The following is a 19,500-nucleotide window of genomic DNA, read 5'->3' as shown; positions in this document are numbered from 1 at the left end:
GGTGCAAATCCATCCCACAGTCCTTCTTGCCAAAAATCCATCTCAACATAAATCACACATTTATACAGTTGCAGCATTTTTGCAAATGACATAAGCATATTACATATTTCACGCAGAGCACGGCAGTCCAGCACTCCAGTTTGTAAGACTGTGTTGTCCGTCTAATAGTTTTTCTTCATTGTCAAGAAAATTATTTTACCTAAAATTCTATAACTTTATACATGTGCATAGATCATAAGGCATGTGAATATTACATTTCAAAGTTTCATCATGTACATTTTCCTCAGAATATCCAATTTTCTGACATTTATGTCCCCAATATGCCAGTGAAGGCTACCTCTTAAATTAAAGCCACCAAAATTACATCTAGATTGTGGAACTTTCGCATTACTGCGTTGTCCAATGTCGGTGATAAAAAGTCTTGAAATGCATTAATAAAATAGCGTTTTGAGCCAGATGGCCAGCATTGCCTACCAAATAAGGGCATAGCATACAAGGCTGCTCTGGAGTTGGCTTTGAAGCTCCCCAGTAGAAGTTGAGGGGAGGCGATTTTCCAAAAGTCACACATAGGTGTCCCAGAGTCTATGGTCTCACCCTAGAGCACAGACAAAAGTCTGACGAGCGTGTGATATGCTGCCTTCTGGTCCAAAGTTTCAACGGCATAATTAACACGTAGGCGTCAGAGAAATCCATTGTGGCTTCTCTTGGGGGGAAGGGCATCCCTGTTGTCAGTACCCAAATGTCCCTCGAGTCATTGCAGAAAACCTGTTTAGGCTGATTTCCCAGTACAGCCAAAACATGTATTTCTTCATTTTATTTTTAATCAGGAGCAAGCCTGTTGAAATAAAAACATCCATATATGTTTCCCAGCAAAACCCCCTTTACATTGCTAGGCCAAGACAGGGCCTTATTCAACATTAAACTTTTAAAACAGCTATTTTTCCTTATTTGCAAAATCACATTTTAAACACGTGGTGAAGTTTGCTGGGATTTCCATTTCAAAAGGTTTTCTCTTCCCTCTGACTTCCCAACATTGTTTTGCAGCACTAGTCGGTTTCTTTTATACAGCAATCTGTTCAGGACATCGGTCCACTGAAATTGACATATGCCCTTAGAGCTAGGGTTTCTTTTGAAGCATGGATTTGAAGCATTTCTCCATGCGGCTGAAAGTAAAGCTTCTGTTCAATTCCCATAACTGGTCTGACACTGTCTGTCATTCAGGGAGAAGGCTCTCTTCTGCTAAAGCACAATCTGAATATGGATGGGCATGGCAGGGCCTCACTGATAAAAGCAGTGTGATGTTGAACAGAGGAAAAGAGCGTCAGGGCAGCATCCTTTTCAATGTAAATATTGCCTTTCCAATGGGGACTTTTTAGCAAGCAGCAGACAAGCACTGCTTTTCAATTTGCTTCTTTAGTAACCACACAAACACACCCTGGCAGCCTTTCTCGGTGTGCTCCCTGTTCCAACTTGCCCAATAGGTGCTTGGCAAAACAGTGCAGCCATCATTTTGTAGCTGCAAAACACAGTTTTGATGCGGGACAAAGGTGCTCCAAGGAGGCAGCGCAGCCATTTTGCTGTTAACTGCTGAAGTGCAGCTCGGCTATGGATGGGAATTCTGCTGAGTGGGTCAATGTATCCCACACTCCAAGCAACAAGTTGTCGGTAGATCTCTCTTGGGCTGGGGCCGCCCTCTGGAACAGCCTCCCTGCCTCACTGAAACTTGAGAACCATCTTCGGTTCCGGAAGCAACTCAAAACCTTTCTCTTTGCTTCTGCTTTTTCTCCTCCTCTCCCCTGCTGAACCCCTGGCTGAATCTGCACTGGTTACCTGGCCACCCTATGATCTCGGGCCCAGGTCCCCTCCACCGCCAGTCGCACACCTGCACTGCCTTCCTGGCAACCCCCGCACTCTGGACTGTTGCTGGATCCCTACAGTCCCTCTAACAGCACATGACACCGGATGTCTGCACTTACCCCTGCACTTCCGTCGCGCCTTAAAACACTTGTATAGGCGCGTTATAAATGCCATATCTTATCATATATATCACAGCGTGGCTGCCAAAGTTTACACAGTGCATCAGAAGTGCTATACCTGGGTACATTAGTTTCAACAGCAGCACAAAGCTATACACTGTAAAATAGCATTCAATGTCCCACCATGGAGGTGCTATATGTTAGCACTTTGAAACACAGCTTGAACAGATTTTGTAATGAGATATGCAAGCACTTTGCATTTCTCAGATTCTGTAAATAATTCCAAGAAATTAATGAATTGGGGGATGGTCAGTTATGCTCAAAGCAATATAAATGGTCAGTTTCTCAAAAATACACAACACAGATTCAGATATAACTTGATCAGTCAGAACCTACTACAGAAGAAATACTGACATTGTACCTTGTGGCACAGATAAAAAAATAAAGGCGATACTCACAGCATCGTACAAGGAGTACAACCATGAAGGCCAGGATGTCATACTTGCACAGTGAAATTTCCTCTGAAAACCAAACAGGACAGTTCAAATTTAAAAGACTTTTCTGAATGCCAAACCTTTCCCCAAGCAATTTTAAGACCAGCCCAAACAAGCACTAATTCTCCTCATTCCTATTTGCAGAGCAGGATTTGATAGCGCAAACAAAACAAACAAAAAGAAAACCAATGTGTTACCATCTGCTACTCCTATCCGAACCTCAAGTAACTGACCATATAATTAAACATTTGGATGTACGAGCCATGTAACCAAGAGCTCCAAAAGAACAGCATGATCAGGCAAGAGTAGGGTGGGAAAGCAGAATGGTGGGGTGAAGCGTGAGAGAGAAAGGGGATAGGCGAAAGCCAGACAATGCACGGGCTGCTGGCCCACAGCGAGAGATATAGGGTGTGGGGGGAGAAACCAGAGTGGAGGGGGCAGGTGGAGTTGAGCCAGAGCAGATGAGTGAGAGGGGTGCAGCCAATTTAGAAACCCAAGTTTACAGAAAAACGGTTGTTTGCAGCTTTCCTCCCATCTGTTTCATTGGAAACCCCAGCCTATCTGCTGACAGTTGTGTGATTCTGACCAGATTTTTGCAGGAAATATTTTCCCACCTATTTATTTATTTATGGTATGCCCCTATTAGACAGGAGAGCAAACCGATTTTCTCAGGTGGTGCCTGTGTGCAGATTTTTAGAAAGTCCCATTGAAGGTATAGGGACTTTTAGCGCATATGGCTTTTCCCTGGGGGTGCCCAGGCCCCAGAGCAGACGTGTACCCGGGTGGTACGGGAGGGGCCCTGACTAAAGCTGACAAACCATGCTTTCACTTGCCCTCAAAACCCACTATAGAGACTAAATATGAGGTGACGGATATCATAACAGCCAATGAAGCCTTCCGTAGGTTATCTAAAGCCTAGTCACAATCATGATCTGGATATTCTCTTCTGCAATGGCTAAGTGAGCAAAGGCTAACTTTTTAGGAACCAGATTTTTTGTTCAGCATTGGAGGGGAGGATTGAAGAATCTGGCCTCCCTTCTTGACTAGCAGATCTACTTGAGGTAGATCCATTGGGCTCTTGAATGCCATGGTCTAAAAAACAAATCCGATACGGCTAAAAAGTGACTTCCAGGAACAGTGTTGCAATCTCCTAAATTTAAGAATACACTGAATGAGCAGAAGTGGTGGAAAGGCATGAAGGCTTTCGTTGGACCAGTCGAGAAGAGAGAAGAGCATATCCCAAAGAGTTCTCTCCGATTCCTACCCTGGACATAAACAGATGACAAAGAGCATTCCACCGAGTAGCAAACAGATCCACTTGGGGATGACCCATATGAGATATCATCTTTGCCACCAATTGATTCAACTCTCACTAGTAAGGAGCATGAAGAAGTATGCACAGTGAGTCTGCCATCATATTTTGCTTTTCTTCCAAGCTGGAACCGATCAGGAAGAGATTATATTGGAGGGCTCAATGCCAAATCGGTTCCGCTAGGAGACCAACAGGGGCGAGACAAACCTCCCCACTTGCTTAAAACAAACATAAATGTAATGTTGTCCGTAAACATCTGCACCACCTTTCAATGAAAGGATTTGAAAGTCAAGAAAATCGGTCTGAGTTCTAGGGCATTGATGCAGTGCATTTCATCTAGACGGTTCCATAGACCGTTTGTTTTCGTTATGGAGAAAATGACCTCAACAACCTTATACCTTATTCTGACAAGTCTATTGTTACTCAGATCAGGGATAGTGTGGGCCAAAAAGGGTGACCTTGCATGAGGTTGTCCTAATTTGCCTACCAAACGGAACTTTCTTAAAACGGGCACTTTTTCCTTTTTTTTTTTTTTTTTTTTAACTAGCTCAGCTTTTCCAACCTGCCTGCTGCAACAATTTGGGAAGTGGGAAAGCAGGGAGAGACAAAAATTAAATAAGGTTTTAATAAGCGCAATGCAGGCCATTTCTGGAGTCTATTGATTGTAAAGTGTCAATCATCTTAATGAAGCCAAATTCACCTTGAAAATTGGTCTGCCTTTATAAAAATGTAATCATAGATGGGTAAATAATTTTGAATGGACATAGATAATCAATCGTCTAGTTTTCCATGTATATGTTCAAATGCTGTAACATTTTGTTACAAAAGGTATTCTTGGAGCACAATTCATCATTCAAATAAGATTACCAATTGTAAAAAATATTTGTGCTTTGAGCAGTACTTACATTTATCGAAGTCGATGTGCATGTTAGCAGCCAGCATAAAACGGTAGTGGACACCAACATATACGAGCGATATGGTTTTTACAAAAGCATTTAAAGTAAGAGCGGGGCAGAGTACTTCAACATTTAAGACTAGATTTGCATGAGGTGTAGAAGCAACACGATTGTCTCTTAAGGACCATGCCATGATATAGGAGTGCATTAAATCAGAGTGCAAACTTTGCACTCGCAGAATGGCTAGTGATATTTGATTGTTGTTGAATAAGAAATGGTGTGTTGTATGTATAGAATTGAGGGGACAAGTGACTTTGTATGGCTAGCTAGTAGCTTCCAACTTTATGCCCCCTGCATTAAATCAATACATTTGGACAATCAATAATTTGAGTAACATAGGTTGTGAAATCTTTATAGTAAACAAGGAGAGATGAAGAGAGTTATTTGGTCACATACTAGCTTTATAGCAAACGAGGGGAGAGGGACAGGGCAAGTCAAAGGCTCCCAAGGGGTAATTTGGTCATGCAGCATGCATGATGTCGGAGTGCAAGACTGGTAGGGTCTGCAAGCAGCCCTGGCACAATAATATACCCTGTGACATTCTTAGATTTACCAGAGAGTGAGCCAATATATATGAGTATACTAAAGATCAGCATGGATACTTGTGATGCTCCATGCACTGAGGAGCCTGAAGAGAGCACTCGCTGCAGTAGTCTTTCTGCAACACATACCTTCTGATATTTTTGCCACCAGCCTTGCAGATGCTGACCCTGCCACTGGGTAGGCTTGGAGGATGGATACATGTGACGTCTGTTGAGAGAGTCCAGCTGCACAGAAGCCATGGTGGAGGGCAGTACTTGTTCTGGAAGAATCTGCACCTTGGCCTGTTGGATTCTGTGAATCACAAAAGAAAACAAAATTACTTACCTGTAAAAATATTTCTCCATCATGGTTATCTTCCTCATGTTTATAACCTTTTGGATTTGCCCAGATTGGAACACTTCATAAAACTATAGTAAGAGCACTTGTTCAAATGTTTCAGTATGCTTTAATAGCAAAGCTCCCAAATAGAAAACGTACTGCCAGGAATTGTAAGTCCTGCCTGTTTACTTTTCTTTGTATTTTGGGACTTGCAGGCATCTATTTTTCTATTCAAATTTCAGGAGTTCAAGACCTAGAAAGCACAAAGAAATAGGTCTGGGCTAGCATCTCCTGAACGGACCGGGGCATGTATGTGGGCTTTTGTTAGGGATAAGACTTGATGTGTGAAAGGCACATCTTTTTTGGAGCATCTATATACTTTAGAGCAGCCTACACAGTACATGAAATCTCTGCCACCTAGCGTATGTAAACATTTCGCTATTGAATGCAACTCAAAAATAGGAATTCTGTGGAAAAGTGAACTAGTATTCGTTTGAATGAAATTTCCTTAACGGCACGTGTGCATCGATCTAGTGAAATGAACATTTTATTTCATAGAAGTAGCATCATGGCTTTTCATTTCGGACCCTCTAAGAATATTCTAATTACAGGAACTCAAAATTAATATTCCCGATGAATAGCTTACACCCAGGTAGTTAATGCTATTAATTGCATTGTTGGAAAGTATTTGCTCAGCCAGTTTCTATCAAGAGCAAGAAAGGTGATAATTTATCCTATTGCCTTTTAGTACAAAAATAACCAAATCAAAAATTCTCCGTAAACACCATTGCATAAATAGCTTCAACTTGACAGAACACTATAACGCTCTTAGTAGGTGTTCTTACTACATTTAAAATATTAATTCATACAGGTGGCAATTAGAAGTAGCCACGTTCTATTACTTTAAAAGCCACGCTTCCAAATTCAGTGAAAAAGAGGTTAGATTTGATATTGTCCCAAACAGCCTAGTCAGACGGTTTGGTTAAGGGACAAGAGACCTTTACATCAGATGTCATGTTATTTGAGCGTACAGAGCTTTGCCACATCATTGTACTAAAGGGGAAGGGAAGAGACATTGACGGGAGAGAGAGAATAGGAAAGTAGGATGCAGGACATAAAAAGATTGAGTGAAGAAGGCTATACAAAAGTAAGGGTACGACCTGAATTGCTGCAATGGTCACTTAGGCTACATGCTCTTAAACATCCTCAATCTTAGTAAATGGTAGGTGTCAGAAGCTTTTAAAATGGCATTATCACTTTTGCAATAAGAACCACTAGACACTTCGACACTCTGAAATCTTATGATAATGGACTGCCAATGTCTCCAGAAATGGTCCTAGGCGTAGCATGACAACAAACGTTTTAGTATTTATTATTGCAATGTGTGAATATGGGGTAACTCTACAGCTTCAATTATTTTTCTGCATTGAGAGAAATCTTGATATTATCTAAAATGACTAGTCCTACAAGGGCCGCATTTTTAGCCCAAAGCACTTTCCGGTCTAGGCCATAACATGATGCGTTTTGTTCTTTTCGCAAAAAATGCTGTTCAATTTGCCACCCTGAGTGCTGTAGCTGTAGTAATGCATCCTGTCCTTCCCATGAGTTCAGGTGTCTTGCCACTCCTCTACACATTTATGTCAGATGCACATAAAAACAGAATCTGTCTCAGAGTGATCCTTAACAAAAGTAGCTTCTGATTTTCAGCTCTCTGTTCCAAGTTCTACTATTGCAATTGTGAGAGGCTGCTGAAACAAATATTTTATATTCGGAACTACCTGCTTCCGCTCTGAACATTGGTATAATAAGATTTTTTGAAGACGTGCCACAAGATACTTATTTGAGAGAAATGTCGATGTTTAAAACAAGCTGCAGCTCGGTGTAGTACAGAGTTACACACCACCACATCATTAGGTGGGGAAGATGTTCCAAAGATTCGACCAGCCCTGTGTAAAGGGTAGGAGGTTGCCAAGGCAAACTGGCAACCCGTGAGCGTTAATCGGCTCCCCCAGTGGTTGCTGTGGTTGAACAATTAAGGGCAACGTACTACTTTGTATAAAGGAAAGTCAACACACAGTTGGAAAAAATGTGAAATGTTTAACAGGCAAAACATCCAAACCAACTACGCAATTGCACGATAATGTGCAGTCAATCAGACTGAACAGATTCATGCACCAATAATGCTAAATACAATGCTACCCAACCACAAATGCACCCTCAATTATAATCGTTCTTGGTGAAAGTTCTTGATGTTCTGGCAGAAATGCTACTAAGTGGTTACACACTTGTTTAGAATTACATTGCCCAACTAGCTCTTCCTAATTCTGCTTTTCTTTGTCGTCTTGCTGCCTAACAGCAAGTCCATCCGCATAGCTAATTCCACCTTATTTCTTTGTACATAATGTGTTTGATATAATTCAATTTGTTGTTTGTGTATCATTTGATAATTCTGTTTGAATCCTTTTTCTTCTTGATCCATTTCTTCTCCTAGCATTTTAATATAATTTGTAAAAGAGGGCATTTATTTTTTATTGGTAAATTCTCCAGATTATTTTCTGAGTAGCGCTGTCGCTCAAGCAGTGGCACGCTTTTCTGCCAGTAGTTGAGCTACTGTAAATGAATGGTCTTTTGCGAATGACTGAGTTAGTCATCTGTAACATGGGAGACATGCATGTTTAACAAGCGGCAGTGGACTTAAACAGCTGTCATTCATTGTGAGACAATTTGCAATACAGACGTTATCACAAATATTGCCTCACTGAAATAATATTACACCCAAAGAAATTAATAACTGTACTAGGGATGAGGGGCTGCTACATGGAAATGCTGCACAACATGTCTACTTCCCTTCAGGAAGGAATTACTTGATTAAGAGCCAAGATTCATAATGTTTTTCTTTAAAAACGTGTTTAAAGTCGGCAACTTTAGAATGGGTCTTGGGCCTGCAGAACAATCCTTTCCTGAGCAAGAAGTTTGGAGAGGTTGATTTGTTCGTCTCTTCCATTTCAGTTTTTTTAGGACATTCTTTGAAAAGGGGACTTAATTTTGCCAAACACAGTTACAGGTTTTTCTTTTGAGGTACGGCCTGAAACTGGACGGTCTGATCGACATCTTTGAATATGGACACTGTGCCCTTGAAACAGGGTTTCTGTAAGTAACTGATCGCTTTTGAAAGAAAGACATGCTGCCTCTCACCGGATAGCGGAGGGTTGGTGGACAAACTTCGTGAGACATTGCGTTTTGAAAGACCCAGCAGACGTTCCTTCAGCAACCACCGCGTTCGTGAAAATGCTGCATTCTTGGATGGTGGAACCAGTGAGTCTCCTGAACCCATTACAAAAACGGACAGGCATGTGTAATAAAAGCCTCTGTACCGGCATTCTGCCTTCTAGACCTTTAAGTTTACTTTTCCACATCCATCCTCTGTATTCTAACATCTGACTGTGCCCTAAAATGGACTACCCAAAAAGTGAATGATTGCGATTTTATGCTGGCTTTTTGTCCAAGCCAGATGGATAGTCACAATACATATGCGAGGCAATGGCCATAAAGCCTGCCAACCATACAGAGCCTCCAGTGAGATATGGAATGAACTTCCTGGACCATCACCAGCCTTTATTGTTTTTTTATGCAAGGAAAAGCATTGAAATGAAATTTAATTTTATCCTAAATGAAGCTAATATACCTTTTTCACAGACAAGCACAGCATAATGCCCTTACACATAGATCCATCTATTTTAAATTCTTGGTGAGCATGAACCTTCTAATTCAGGTATTGGTGATGCATCTATAACTTTTATGCAGGGTGCCACACGCAGCCCTTCCCAGGAGAGCAATGTCTGGTTACAGTGAAGTCTCTTAACGTTGGCGTATTCGTCCTGTAGGTATGTATGCAAAATACAGCAAAAAGACAATCTAGCTAGCTAGAGATGAAGCCCGGTTTTTATAAAATACTACTATGAATAGAGACAGAGAAAGGAGGGCAGGGAGAGCCAGAAGGGAGAGGAGGAAGCATGTTTTTGCCCTCTGATGAGCTGACCTTTATAAAATAGAAAGAACACACCCTGGACGTGTACCCCCACTCCCCTCCTCTCTAACCCCCTAAAGAACCTGGAGTATGTAATACAAGGCCTTGAGCGGAAGAAAAGCCCAAGCAGCACACAGGGGTAGAGGTAGGAGGGTCATTGTAAGCATCATAGTTAGTACAACACTGTTGTACTAATGTGAGCAGAAGAGAAAGGGTGCATCTAGGAAGACAGGCTGTGAAGTAGATTTACGTTGGACACAGAGCGACCCAGGAACAGAGTGGATGAGAAGAACCCCTTGCAGACGGCAGGAGCCCTGGCTGACTTGAAGATACTGAGAGCTAGAAGCACAAGATAAGAGACAGCTGCTGCAGTTTAGCGGAGGCACCAGTAGTTCTAACACGCATCTGTGCAGGAGAGCAGATACTGATTAAAGGAGAGCACTATACCCAAAACCGAGACGGAAGCAAGGTTTCTTGGTTTCAAAACGCAAGCAAAGAGGGGCTCAGACAATGTAAAGGGTGCAAAATGTGCACTCGTCACTATCCATTGGCTAGCGATAAATGACTCTTGCCAAGTAATAATTGGTGTGCTGTCAGCACGTACAGAATGCGAAGTGGCAAGTGACTTTTTATGGCTGGCTAGTAGGTCACAACTTGACATTTTTTCCTGTTGATGTAGTAACCCACCGATAAAGAGGAAACCACTGCATGTTGGAACTTGGGTGATATTTTTCGAATGCATTTATAAAGTGAGGTTTGACAAACGCTACATGCTGAAAAAGAAGCAAGATCTCCTAAAGCATACTGAAAAACTGAAACAATGCATGCTTTTTAACTTGAGTGGGAGTTCCAAGCGCATTTTGAGAATGCAAACTTGAGAAAGTGAATCCAAGGATTAACATTACCAGCTACTTGGTTACACTTCCTAAAGCACTTTGGGGAAGTGAATTAGAGAAATACTTCTTCATGTAAATTGAGACAGAGCTCCTAGAGCGTATGAGGAACAGTAAATGCAAAAAAGCATTGTCTGCAGGATACTGGAGTTAAGGTTTAAATGGACTGTAGGTTGTTGCAACCTTAAGAAAGCAAGTACAATGAGAACTTTAACAAGAGAATATTCATATTGTAAGATCAGGTTACCCAGCCCCATGAACCTCAAGTGCCAAAGTCGCAGACCACTTGACTACCCACATTCTGAATCGTATAAAACAAGATATTATTATTATGTTATTTTATTGTGCTCGTCATACCCCACGCCCCTTTGACAACTCGGGCAGATCACTAGCAATGCACAATCTTTACAATACAATAAATTACAAGTCAAAATTCAGTGATGGAATACAAAATAATTCTGAGAACAGTCTTCGAAAATAAAAGCACTCCCCCCCTCTTAAACTGAACCAAAATAACCTAAACACGCTTAACACATCTGATACACGCATTGAACAGTGTATATTTTGGCTGTATTTCCTCAAATGTTTCTCTCTAACTGCAATTCAGACGATAACGCAAACCCCCCCTCAATTTAAGGCAATTTATCCCTTAGTTCATCCCAGCTTTTAGTTCCCTTATATTTGGATTTTGGAATGACCAGAAGACCAGCATTCCCCACATTAGGGCTATTTTGCCTAGACAGTAATACAAGTTCCTGTATCAAATGTGATGGGATTCCCAAATAAATGGCCTGAAAAACACACAGGATCTTAAGTAAAATGATTCACAGAAAAGGGATCCAAAAGGAGTTGGCATAAAACAGAATCAGAAGCACAATGACAGAATGGTCTGCCCTCAATCTGTGTTGGTCAGATTTAGGATAGCTGGGTGAGAATGTTATCATGTGGTCTAAAAGTCCTAAAAAGACAGGACTGCTTTGTTTAATCTATCTATTCTCAAATGTTTCACTGCTGTTCTTTGTTTCATGGCCAGTGTACTGCTACATTGGTGATATACAACATAGACCTGACGATCATAGAGCCTGAACAGTTGAAGCATGAAAAATTGAAAGACTTAACAGTGGCAGCTAAAAGGCTCACGAAGAAGCTTTAGCTTGCATACATAAACGATGGATTGTAATGCAAAATGTCTCATCAGGGAATGTTTGCATGGTCAATGAATCACCATGTGCTACATTTGATGCACTGCCATGACATTTAACATTCCACAACCAGTAGACAACAGAAACATCGAATTGTGATATCTGATGTTCGTGCATAGAATTCTGTGGCATAAGCAAGAAGAAAGGAAGCAAGGGAACGAGAGGATATTAAATTCTCCTACAGCACCATGCAAATATTAAATAACGTGGGCCAGGCCATGCAGCTCAGGGGGTTCGAAAGTCAGAAAAAATAACATTTAAAATGAAATGCTGGCAAGAGTGCAAACAGAACAAGAATTGCCTTGGTTTTTTTTCTAGGCATTGAAGTGTGAATCCTGGAATGTAGAACAACATTGCCCTCTCCAAATACCCCCAACCATAGGTAATGCAGTCGGAGCAACACTCTTATCCAGCAAGGGAGTCTGCAAAATCTCATAAAGGAAGAGTGGTCTGCGCAAAAGCATAGGTCAAATACAAATGTTTGTTGGCTACTTGAAAGAAGGTCACATATAGCTTATAAAGAATGCAGGAAAACTCTTACATTGTGCCTGTTAATACAAACGTATTAATGCCAGACGTTTTGGGCGGAAAAGCAGCTAGTACTTTGTGCACTCTAGATGTGGATAATATGTAATGCTGGGTATTCTCTGCATTCTGATCGTAAGCAACCAATATTGTTTTGCCTTTATGCGAGGTCAGCTGGTGTTGTGATCCTCACCACCTATGATCTCTCTAGCAATTACAGCTCTAGCATTGAGATTAATTGCCCAGGCAAAGTTGTCAAGGAGGAGCATGACTGGTCAACATGGCCCAAAGAGCGTGTGTAATGAAGGACCCATCAAGACTGGCGGGCGTGAGGTGACTACAGTTTATATAGGAGTAAAGAAGGGGGCTTCGATTTCACCGTTTTACCTGTGGACAGTGCAGCAACAATCTCATCTGACTATTCCAGAGAGATACTGTCACCAGATCACTGTGCAGAAGAGGTATACCCAAGAAGATCACAGGCTGAACAATCAAAAACTTGCTTTACGATTTATTTTTTCTTTGAGACAACCTACATTAATGGCAGGGATATGGAAGTCTGACTGGTAGACAATGAATTTAGAGTGCCAGTCACTGTTAAATTAGCACAGGACAGTCAACCCCAAAAATAATAAATACAAACAGGGGGTCTGGGGGAAGCTTATGAGTCGAAAACAAACAGGATACAAAATAGAGCTTAAAAAAAGGAGAAAGGGGAAACATTGTGAGAAAGAGCAAACATAAGCCAAGTGCAAGCATTGGTGGCTGTTCTAAATGTTTTGTTAGTTGAATTGGGATGCCATTAGAGAAGGGTATTTCCGCCTAAGTTGGCTGCCTTCTTAAAAGGGCAAAGCACACGTTTTATATTGGGGTAGAGGGTTTGTCCATTGTAAACATGTAAAAAGGAGGAATGATTGTTCATTATATGTTCTCGTGTGTTCCAATGATCACAGAGCTGTAAGAATAGCCAAAAGCTTATGACTTATGAGGAAGATCCCATGAGTGAGAAAACACCAAACCTATTGGATCTTTCCAAGACAAATGTATCATAAAACAGAACAATGGGACAGCCAAGAGATTGGCTTTGAGATCTTAAACATATGCAAAATCTCTCCCAGTCAATCCCAACATATCAAAATACATACAGACGTTCCCACCTTTTTGCTAAATTAGAAAATCCAAGAACTGAGGCACTCAGGAAACATTGCTTCTCATGCACACAAGTATTTTTAAGAATACAAAAAATACACACAATTGCTAACAAGCTAGCCCCAACGTATCACAAATACATTAGTGTTTTACACATGAAATATAAACCAGGCAGCCAGTATCTTACCCATCGGTCTGTGTTCTTATTTCCATCACCTTGAATCTCTGCCTTCCCACTGCTTTCAACTTGACAGTTTCAATCCCAAACTCCTGTTCCTCTCTGTAGGCATATATTTCTGCGGTCGTCCCAAACTGTGCATCTATTTCACGGCCATTGCTAGAGAGGGATTAAACAGCACATAGGTATTTATTAATACTGAGGTACAGTAAGAAACAACCAGACATGTACACGGGTTCTACCATACATTACTACTTGAATATGGCCATCTGCTTCCTGTGATAAGCTAACATTGATGTAGTGTCATCTTTTCAAGTTTAGAAAATGAGTAAAGTGCTACCCCTACATTAGAAGTGTAATTCTAAAAATCTTAAGATTATTTTAAAAAAATGTACATGCACATTGCCTTAAAAAACATTAATGGAAGAACTTCATGCTGACCGTGTGGAAGCTACTCATAAAAAGGCGTCATATTAAGCCAGTACCATTATAAGCATTAAACATCAGCCAACATAAAAATATAGATTAGGTGGTTGCACAAGACATAGAATTACTCACCTGTGAAGTGGTTTCCCACCTTCTGTAGATTCACACGCTAAGACTAACCACCAAGGTAAGCAGAACGTTTCATATTTTAAAAAAAAAATTGGTTCCAGAAAGCGGATCTTCCAATGCATAACTGTTAGGCATGGGTTCAGGTGTAAGAAAAAAAAACTCACCCACAACGAGGCAACAGGGTTTCCATCAAATCCATCCAACTAGGAGAGTCACAAAGAGTGGAGCAGCCAAGCGAAACTCATAAGGATAAGCAGAGGGGCTACGAGGTACAGTGCTATACTTATAACATTCAATAAGTGACTGTCCATTTAACATAATGGTCAAATTAGATACAGAGTAGAAAAGACTGAAATGCAGCTTATATGTTAGTAAATATGAAACAGAGTGCAGTGTTTGGGGAGTGACCCCCGCAACCGGCTACGGTCACCAGAGTAGCCACAGCTCAACCAGGATCATCTGGCACGTAGGATTCCAAGTTCAGGCCTGGAGATGTCCCAAAACCAGGTTGTTCTAACTAGACTAAAGTTACACTCGCATGGTTTATTGTGAGCAACGCAAACAGTAAGTTTGCCTTAAAGTTATGTACAGCAACTTTGAGCTGTAAAAACGTTGGAATAGTTTAAAAAAGTTGAAGTTCAACAGCAACATTTTCTGGTTTGACAGTGGGTTTTGAGGCGGGGAAAAAGAATTGGACCTTCGATAGGTAATCACAAGGGAAACATGTTGAACTAGTTTAGGAAAAGCAAAATGTGCAGAGGTCAAGGCACAGCCATAGATTGGACTTTGTGCCCATGAGTGGTGTACTCTAGTGTTGCAATCTGGTATTCAATAAACGGGAACGCTATAGTGTTCTAGGCTACATAATGAACAATCCTTAGCTTTTATGTTAAAACATACCAGATAAAAATGCCCAGAGGCAAAAACAGAGTGGAGAAAACCACCAGGTGAAAAACTAAACGGTGTTCTGACATATTCAATGTAAACTTTAATAAAATCAAATGATAAACTAAGCCAGTAAAAAGACATCGAAATGCGGATGTAGGTAAATATACCACTGCTAGATAATAGTAACAGATCAAAGTACATACTACTTAATTAAAAAACACTGAACTTACTTTAAAGGAGTGCAACAGTGGAGTAAAAAGCGCTCGCGTCTCGAACTGATTTGCTAGAGGCATCCGTGACAGGAGCAATCCAACTAGGTGTCTATTCTAATATATAAACAGAACGTTGGGTGAAGGCAATAAGCGGACATTGTCAGGCAGATGAGGACAGTTGAATGAACTGAAACACGTAAAATCTTACAGAATACGTGACATGAATTATGGAGTTATGTGAAGGGCGGCTTAGCATTTTGGAAAAGTATAATAGTCCTGAGCACCAATATTAGACTAATTATCTGCTTATATATTTCCTACTGATAAAAATACATTATGCAAGTGAATTCCGTGCCAGCTCAAAAGGGAAATTAGCCGTCAGTGAATTATATAACGGAGGAAACGATTACCATTGGAAAACATGAAAATATTCAAAATATTATAAATAGGGAAAACTGGAAGGTACAGCAAAAAGTGAGGGTGAGACGGTTAACAAGTGTAAATAAACAATTTTGTAAATACATGATTCAGATATAGTCCTACAAAATAATGACATGAAACCAAAGGAATAGAACATGCACCTACCATCAGTCAAATCCTTAAAGAATCAATAACAAACATACTGGCGCACAGAGTGAAATATGCAGTCTCAAAATTAACTAAAGAACACAATCTGTAGCGCTGGGCGGAAGCACCACCATATTCCTTAAATACCAAAACGAATTAAATAAATACAAATAAGAAATTAGTTGCGAGTTACTATGAAGGATGAAGAATTACTACTGTTTGAGTGAGTGGAAAGAGGGTCAATACAATGATATTCAGTACTGTAAAAATGTGTAAACCCTGAAATGCAGCAGTGTGGCAAACACACTCTAAATTTAAATCTTGCTCACCACCATTCCACCACTATCCACGGGAGGTTACACAATTAGAGACTTGCCCAGTTTATGTTGCCCTATTGTGTAATAAACAAAGCTATTCACTGTAGTGACTAACCTTCTAGTCCATAGTCCCCTTTGCTCCGTATTTGTGGGATATTCCATCCTTTAAGATGGGACAGAGGGACTTTTTGATAGCATCAAAAGAAAAAAGCTTGTCCTTTTTTAATTTTTTACGCAGGGCCAGTGTGTGGCTTTAGCCCCGCCTTCCTGTGCTCCGCCCACCGCATCACCCTTCACTTCTTTTCCATCTCCAAGGTCCGTAGACACTTAGCAATAATAGGGAACTTTTTAGCGGGGAAGGTGGGCGGGCATATGGAGGCAAGGGTGCTCAAGGAACTCTGAGCAGCCCACTGACAACTAATCAACACAGCCAAACTCTCTCCCCCACCCTGACTAACAGAATACCATAGCAGACGACAACAAAAGCAGAGCCCTCTTCAAAGCAGTCAAGCACTGTTAACCAGCTACAAGACCCTGCCATACCAACCTATAAAAAAAAAAATAATAATACACCACCAACATCTTCTTCATCTCGCCAGCATATAGACACCAGCTCTGCATTCACAGACCCACCTCATGGGCCGCCTCATGCAATCTCTGCACCCATGGACAACATTCAAGACACTCGCTACAGAGGACCTGGTAGAAACCCTGTCCGCCCTCAAAGCCACATCATATGCAGACAACATCCTTCCAGCATCCATTCTCAAGACCCTCCCCGCAGAAGCTCTCATTCCCCATCTGAATATCATCAACAGCTCGCTAAATCAAGGCACCTTCCCATCGACCCTAAAGCTAGGACACATCTGCCCTTTACTAAAAGAAACCCACTATGGATCCCGACAACCTAGGTAACTATCCCCCATCACCCATCTTCCCGTCCTAGGTAAAATCATTAAGAAAGTGGTAGCCATGCAACTGCAGCAACAATCTCCTCCAAACCTACCAATCCGGGTTCAGACCCGGATGCAGCATGGAGACAGCAACCAAACAGGTGGTTGACAATGCCTTCAACATCCTCAACGATGGCCAACACTGCCTGCCGGTTCTACTCAACCTCTTGGCCGCTTTTGACACAGTAGATCACCAGGACCTCACAGACATCCTCCAACGGCACATGGGGATCACCGACCTTCTCCTACGCTGGTTCAAGTCCACCCTCGCCAAACTCCAGCAGTTTGTTCAGATGGACTCCTCTAGATAACCAATGCGACCCTTCACCAGTGGAGTCCCGAAGGGTTTCATCCTCTTCCCCAGTGATCTTCACTCTATACATGGAGCCGCTGGGAACCCACCTAGCCACACACAACATCCACTTATACGCCTAGCCACACACAACATCCACCAATACGCTGACGACACAGCTATACCTCATGATCGACTCCATCAAGGACATCCATACAGGCTCAAAACGTGCCTCTCGCTGATCCAATCTTGGATGTCCAGTGCATACTTGAAGCTCTACCCCTCCAAGATCGAATTCCTATTCCTCACCAACACCACCGAACACCCAGACATACAGACCTGGCTATCAACCATGAACCTGCGCTGAGTCCCTCAGGTTCCACACAGACAAACACCTCTACTTCAAGACACACATAGCTAAAGAAAACTCAAGACAGCTTGGTATCAGCTCTCCCTCCTGTGGAAGTGAAGCCCCAACTCCCTCCAGGCAGCAATCGATCCACCGTTCAAGCACTGGTCATATCCCACCTGGATGAAGGCAGTGCCCTCTTCAAAGGCCTCGTCATCCTCCCTTGTGCCCCTGAGAAGTGCACTTCTCGTGGCCGCATACCTCAAGGATGTATGCAGATAAGACCACATTATCCAGGTCCTCATCGACCTTCAATGGCTCCCATTTCATGCATGAATCACCTTCAAGTCTTGCTGCATCATCTATAAGGCAGTTGCCCTCAAGTCACCCAGCTATCTTGCAGAGAAACTCCGAAACGGTCAATAGATATAATAATATTTGCAGGACTAAAACAGAAGAAATGAACTTGTTGCAGGTCTGGTTGGGCAGCTAACAAAAATTTGCATCGCCAAAGCCCACATTGCCAAAGACCAATAACCATTGGAGTGAGTCAAGTGCCCAGGTTTTGGATTTGCAAGAAGTAAGGCAGCATATAAAACATATAGATAATAGGAAAATAGAATGATGTGGAGCAAGATAAGAAGCAGGCAGGCCAAGAAAGAGAGAATAACAATAGTTGATGTGTGAAATGACAGTTGCAGAAACTAGGAGCTTGGTTGGAAAGGGGCAAGCACTACACATGTTGAAAAGGTGGAAACGGCAGTCATGGGCCATAGCTAGACTATTTGAGAAGAATGGTAAAAGAGGACAAAAATAATGACAAGGTTAAAAGCGGTAGAAGAAAGTTAGGTAAGTTAATAGAAATAGAATAGAGAGAAAAAAAGGAGGAGAGATTTGAGAATAAGGAAAGAATAGTGTTTCAGCCTTTCAAGAGTAGAGGCCAGACGTGAAGACAACCATGACTGGATCGGAAAAAGAGACCGAAAGTTTGGAATGAGACTCAGAAAAAGATGAGGAAAATATGCATGTCATCTGCATGAAGATGGTAGGAGAAGTTCTAGGAAGAGAAGATGGCCGTAAAGGAATTGTGTAAAGCAACTTTGAGCTGTAAAAACTTCAGATTACTCACCACTTTCCCAATTGGTCCATCATCTCTCATCAGTCTGGCCATGAGCCAAAGTTTCCCATCTGTAGTTGACCTTTTAGCCTCCTCTCTGTTCAGGGACATTCAATGGAGTGTGAGCACATCACCATCTACATCCAAAACTTAATGATTAGCCCTTGTTTTTGCCTTCTGGATCACGTGTGAAGAGACCACAAATGTGTCTATTTCGACCTCTTATTTAATGCCATTAATTGAATTATGGTGGGTGCGATTGCGGCCTCTAGAGCTTTCTCCATCTTATATAGACTTTACACACTTTCAATTATCCAATAGTTGGCTCTTGTGAATGTTTTCTTCTTCTTTAATCTAAGAGATAATATGTCTCAAGTCCATGACTTATCCGCCTGCCTCCCTTTGTGCTTAGCAGCTATTCCTTAACAATAGCATCCTTGATCCCAGGCCAACATAGACTCCTCTTTGTTTTGCACACAAAGCTGTTTTCCAGCGTCTTCCCGACTCGGCTCCCCTGGTTTGTCTCAGAGGTAGCTGAATTGCATCTTTACACAAGCCGACGTTCAATTTCCCCATCATGGCCGTCCTTGCCACGTTATATTTTGCTCTATAGCATATTTTGCTCTATAGCAAGCTTCTATATGGCTCATCTACCTTGCGTTGCTACGTATTTACAC

At 41.6% G+C, this 19,500-nt stretch overlaps 1 protein-coding gene across 3 annotated transcripts in view; it reads right to left on the bottom strand.

Moving 5' to 3' along the window:
- The window catches only part of CRBN (cereblon), a 270,640-nt gene that overhangs the window by 148,736 nt on the left and 102,404 nt on the right, over window positions 1-19,500 (bottom strand). For all 3 annotated transcript variants that reach the window (XM_069643518.1, XM_069643516.1, XM_069643519.1), the window contains 3 exons: window positions 13,583-13,732; window positions 5,410-5,572; window positions 2,435-2,497 (listed from right to left, as the gene is read on the bottom strand). In XM_069643518.1, coding sequence (XP_069499619.1) covers window positions 2,435-2,497; window positions 5,410-5,572; window positions 13,583-13,732 — 376 coding nt within the window. The remainder of the gene's footprint in view (window positions 1-2,434; window positions 2,498-5,409; window positions 5,573-13,582; window positions 13,733-19,500) is intronic.

The sequence above is a fragment of the Ambystoma mexicanum genome, chromosome 2p, assembly GCF_040938575.1.
Source record: "Ambystoma mexicanum isolate Mex_15411 chromosome 2p, UKY_AmexF1_1, whole genome shotgun sequence".
NCBI classification, from domain to species: Eukaryota; Metazoa; Chordata; class Amphibia; order Caudata; family Ambystomatidae; genus Ambystoma; species Ambystoma mexicanum.
The sequence above is the reverse complement of the archived record's forward strand: the minus strand, read 5'-3'. Positions and strand labels throughout refer to the sequence as shown.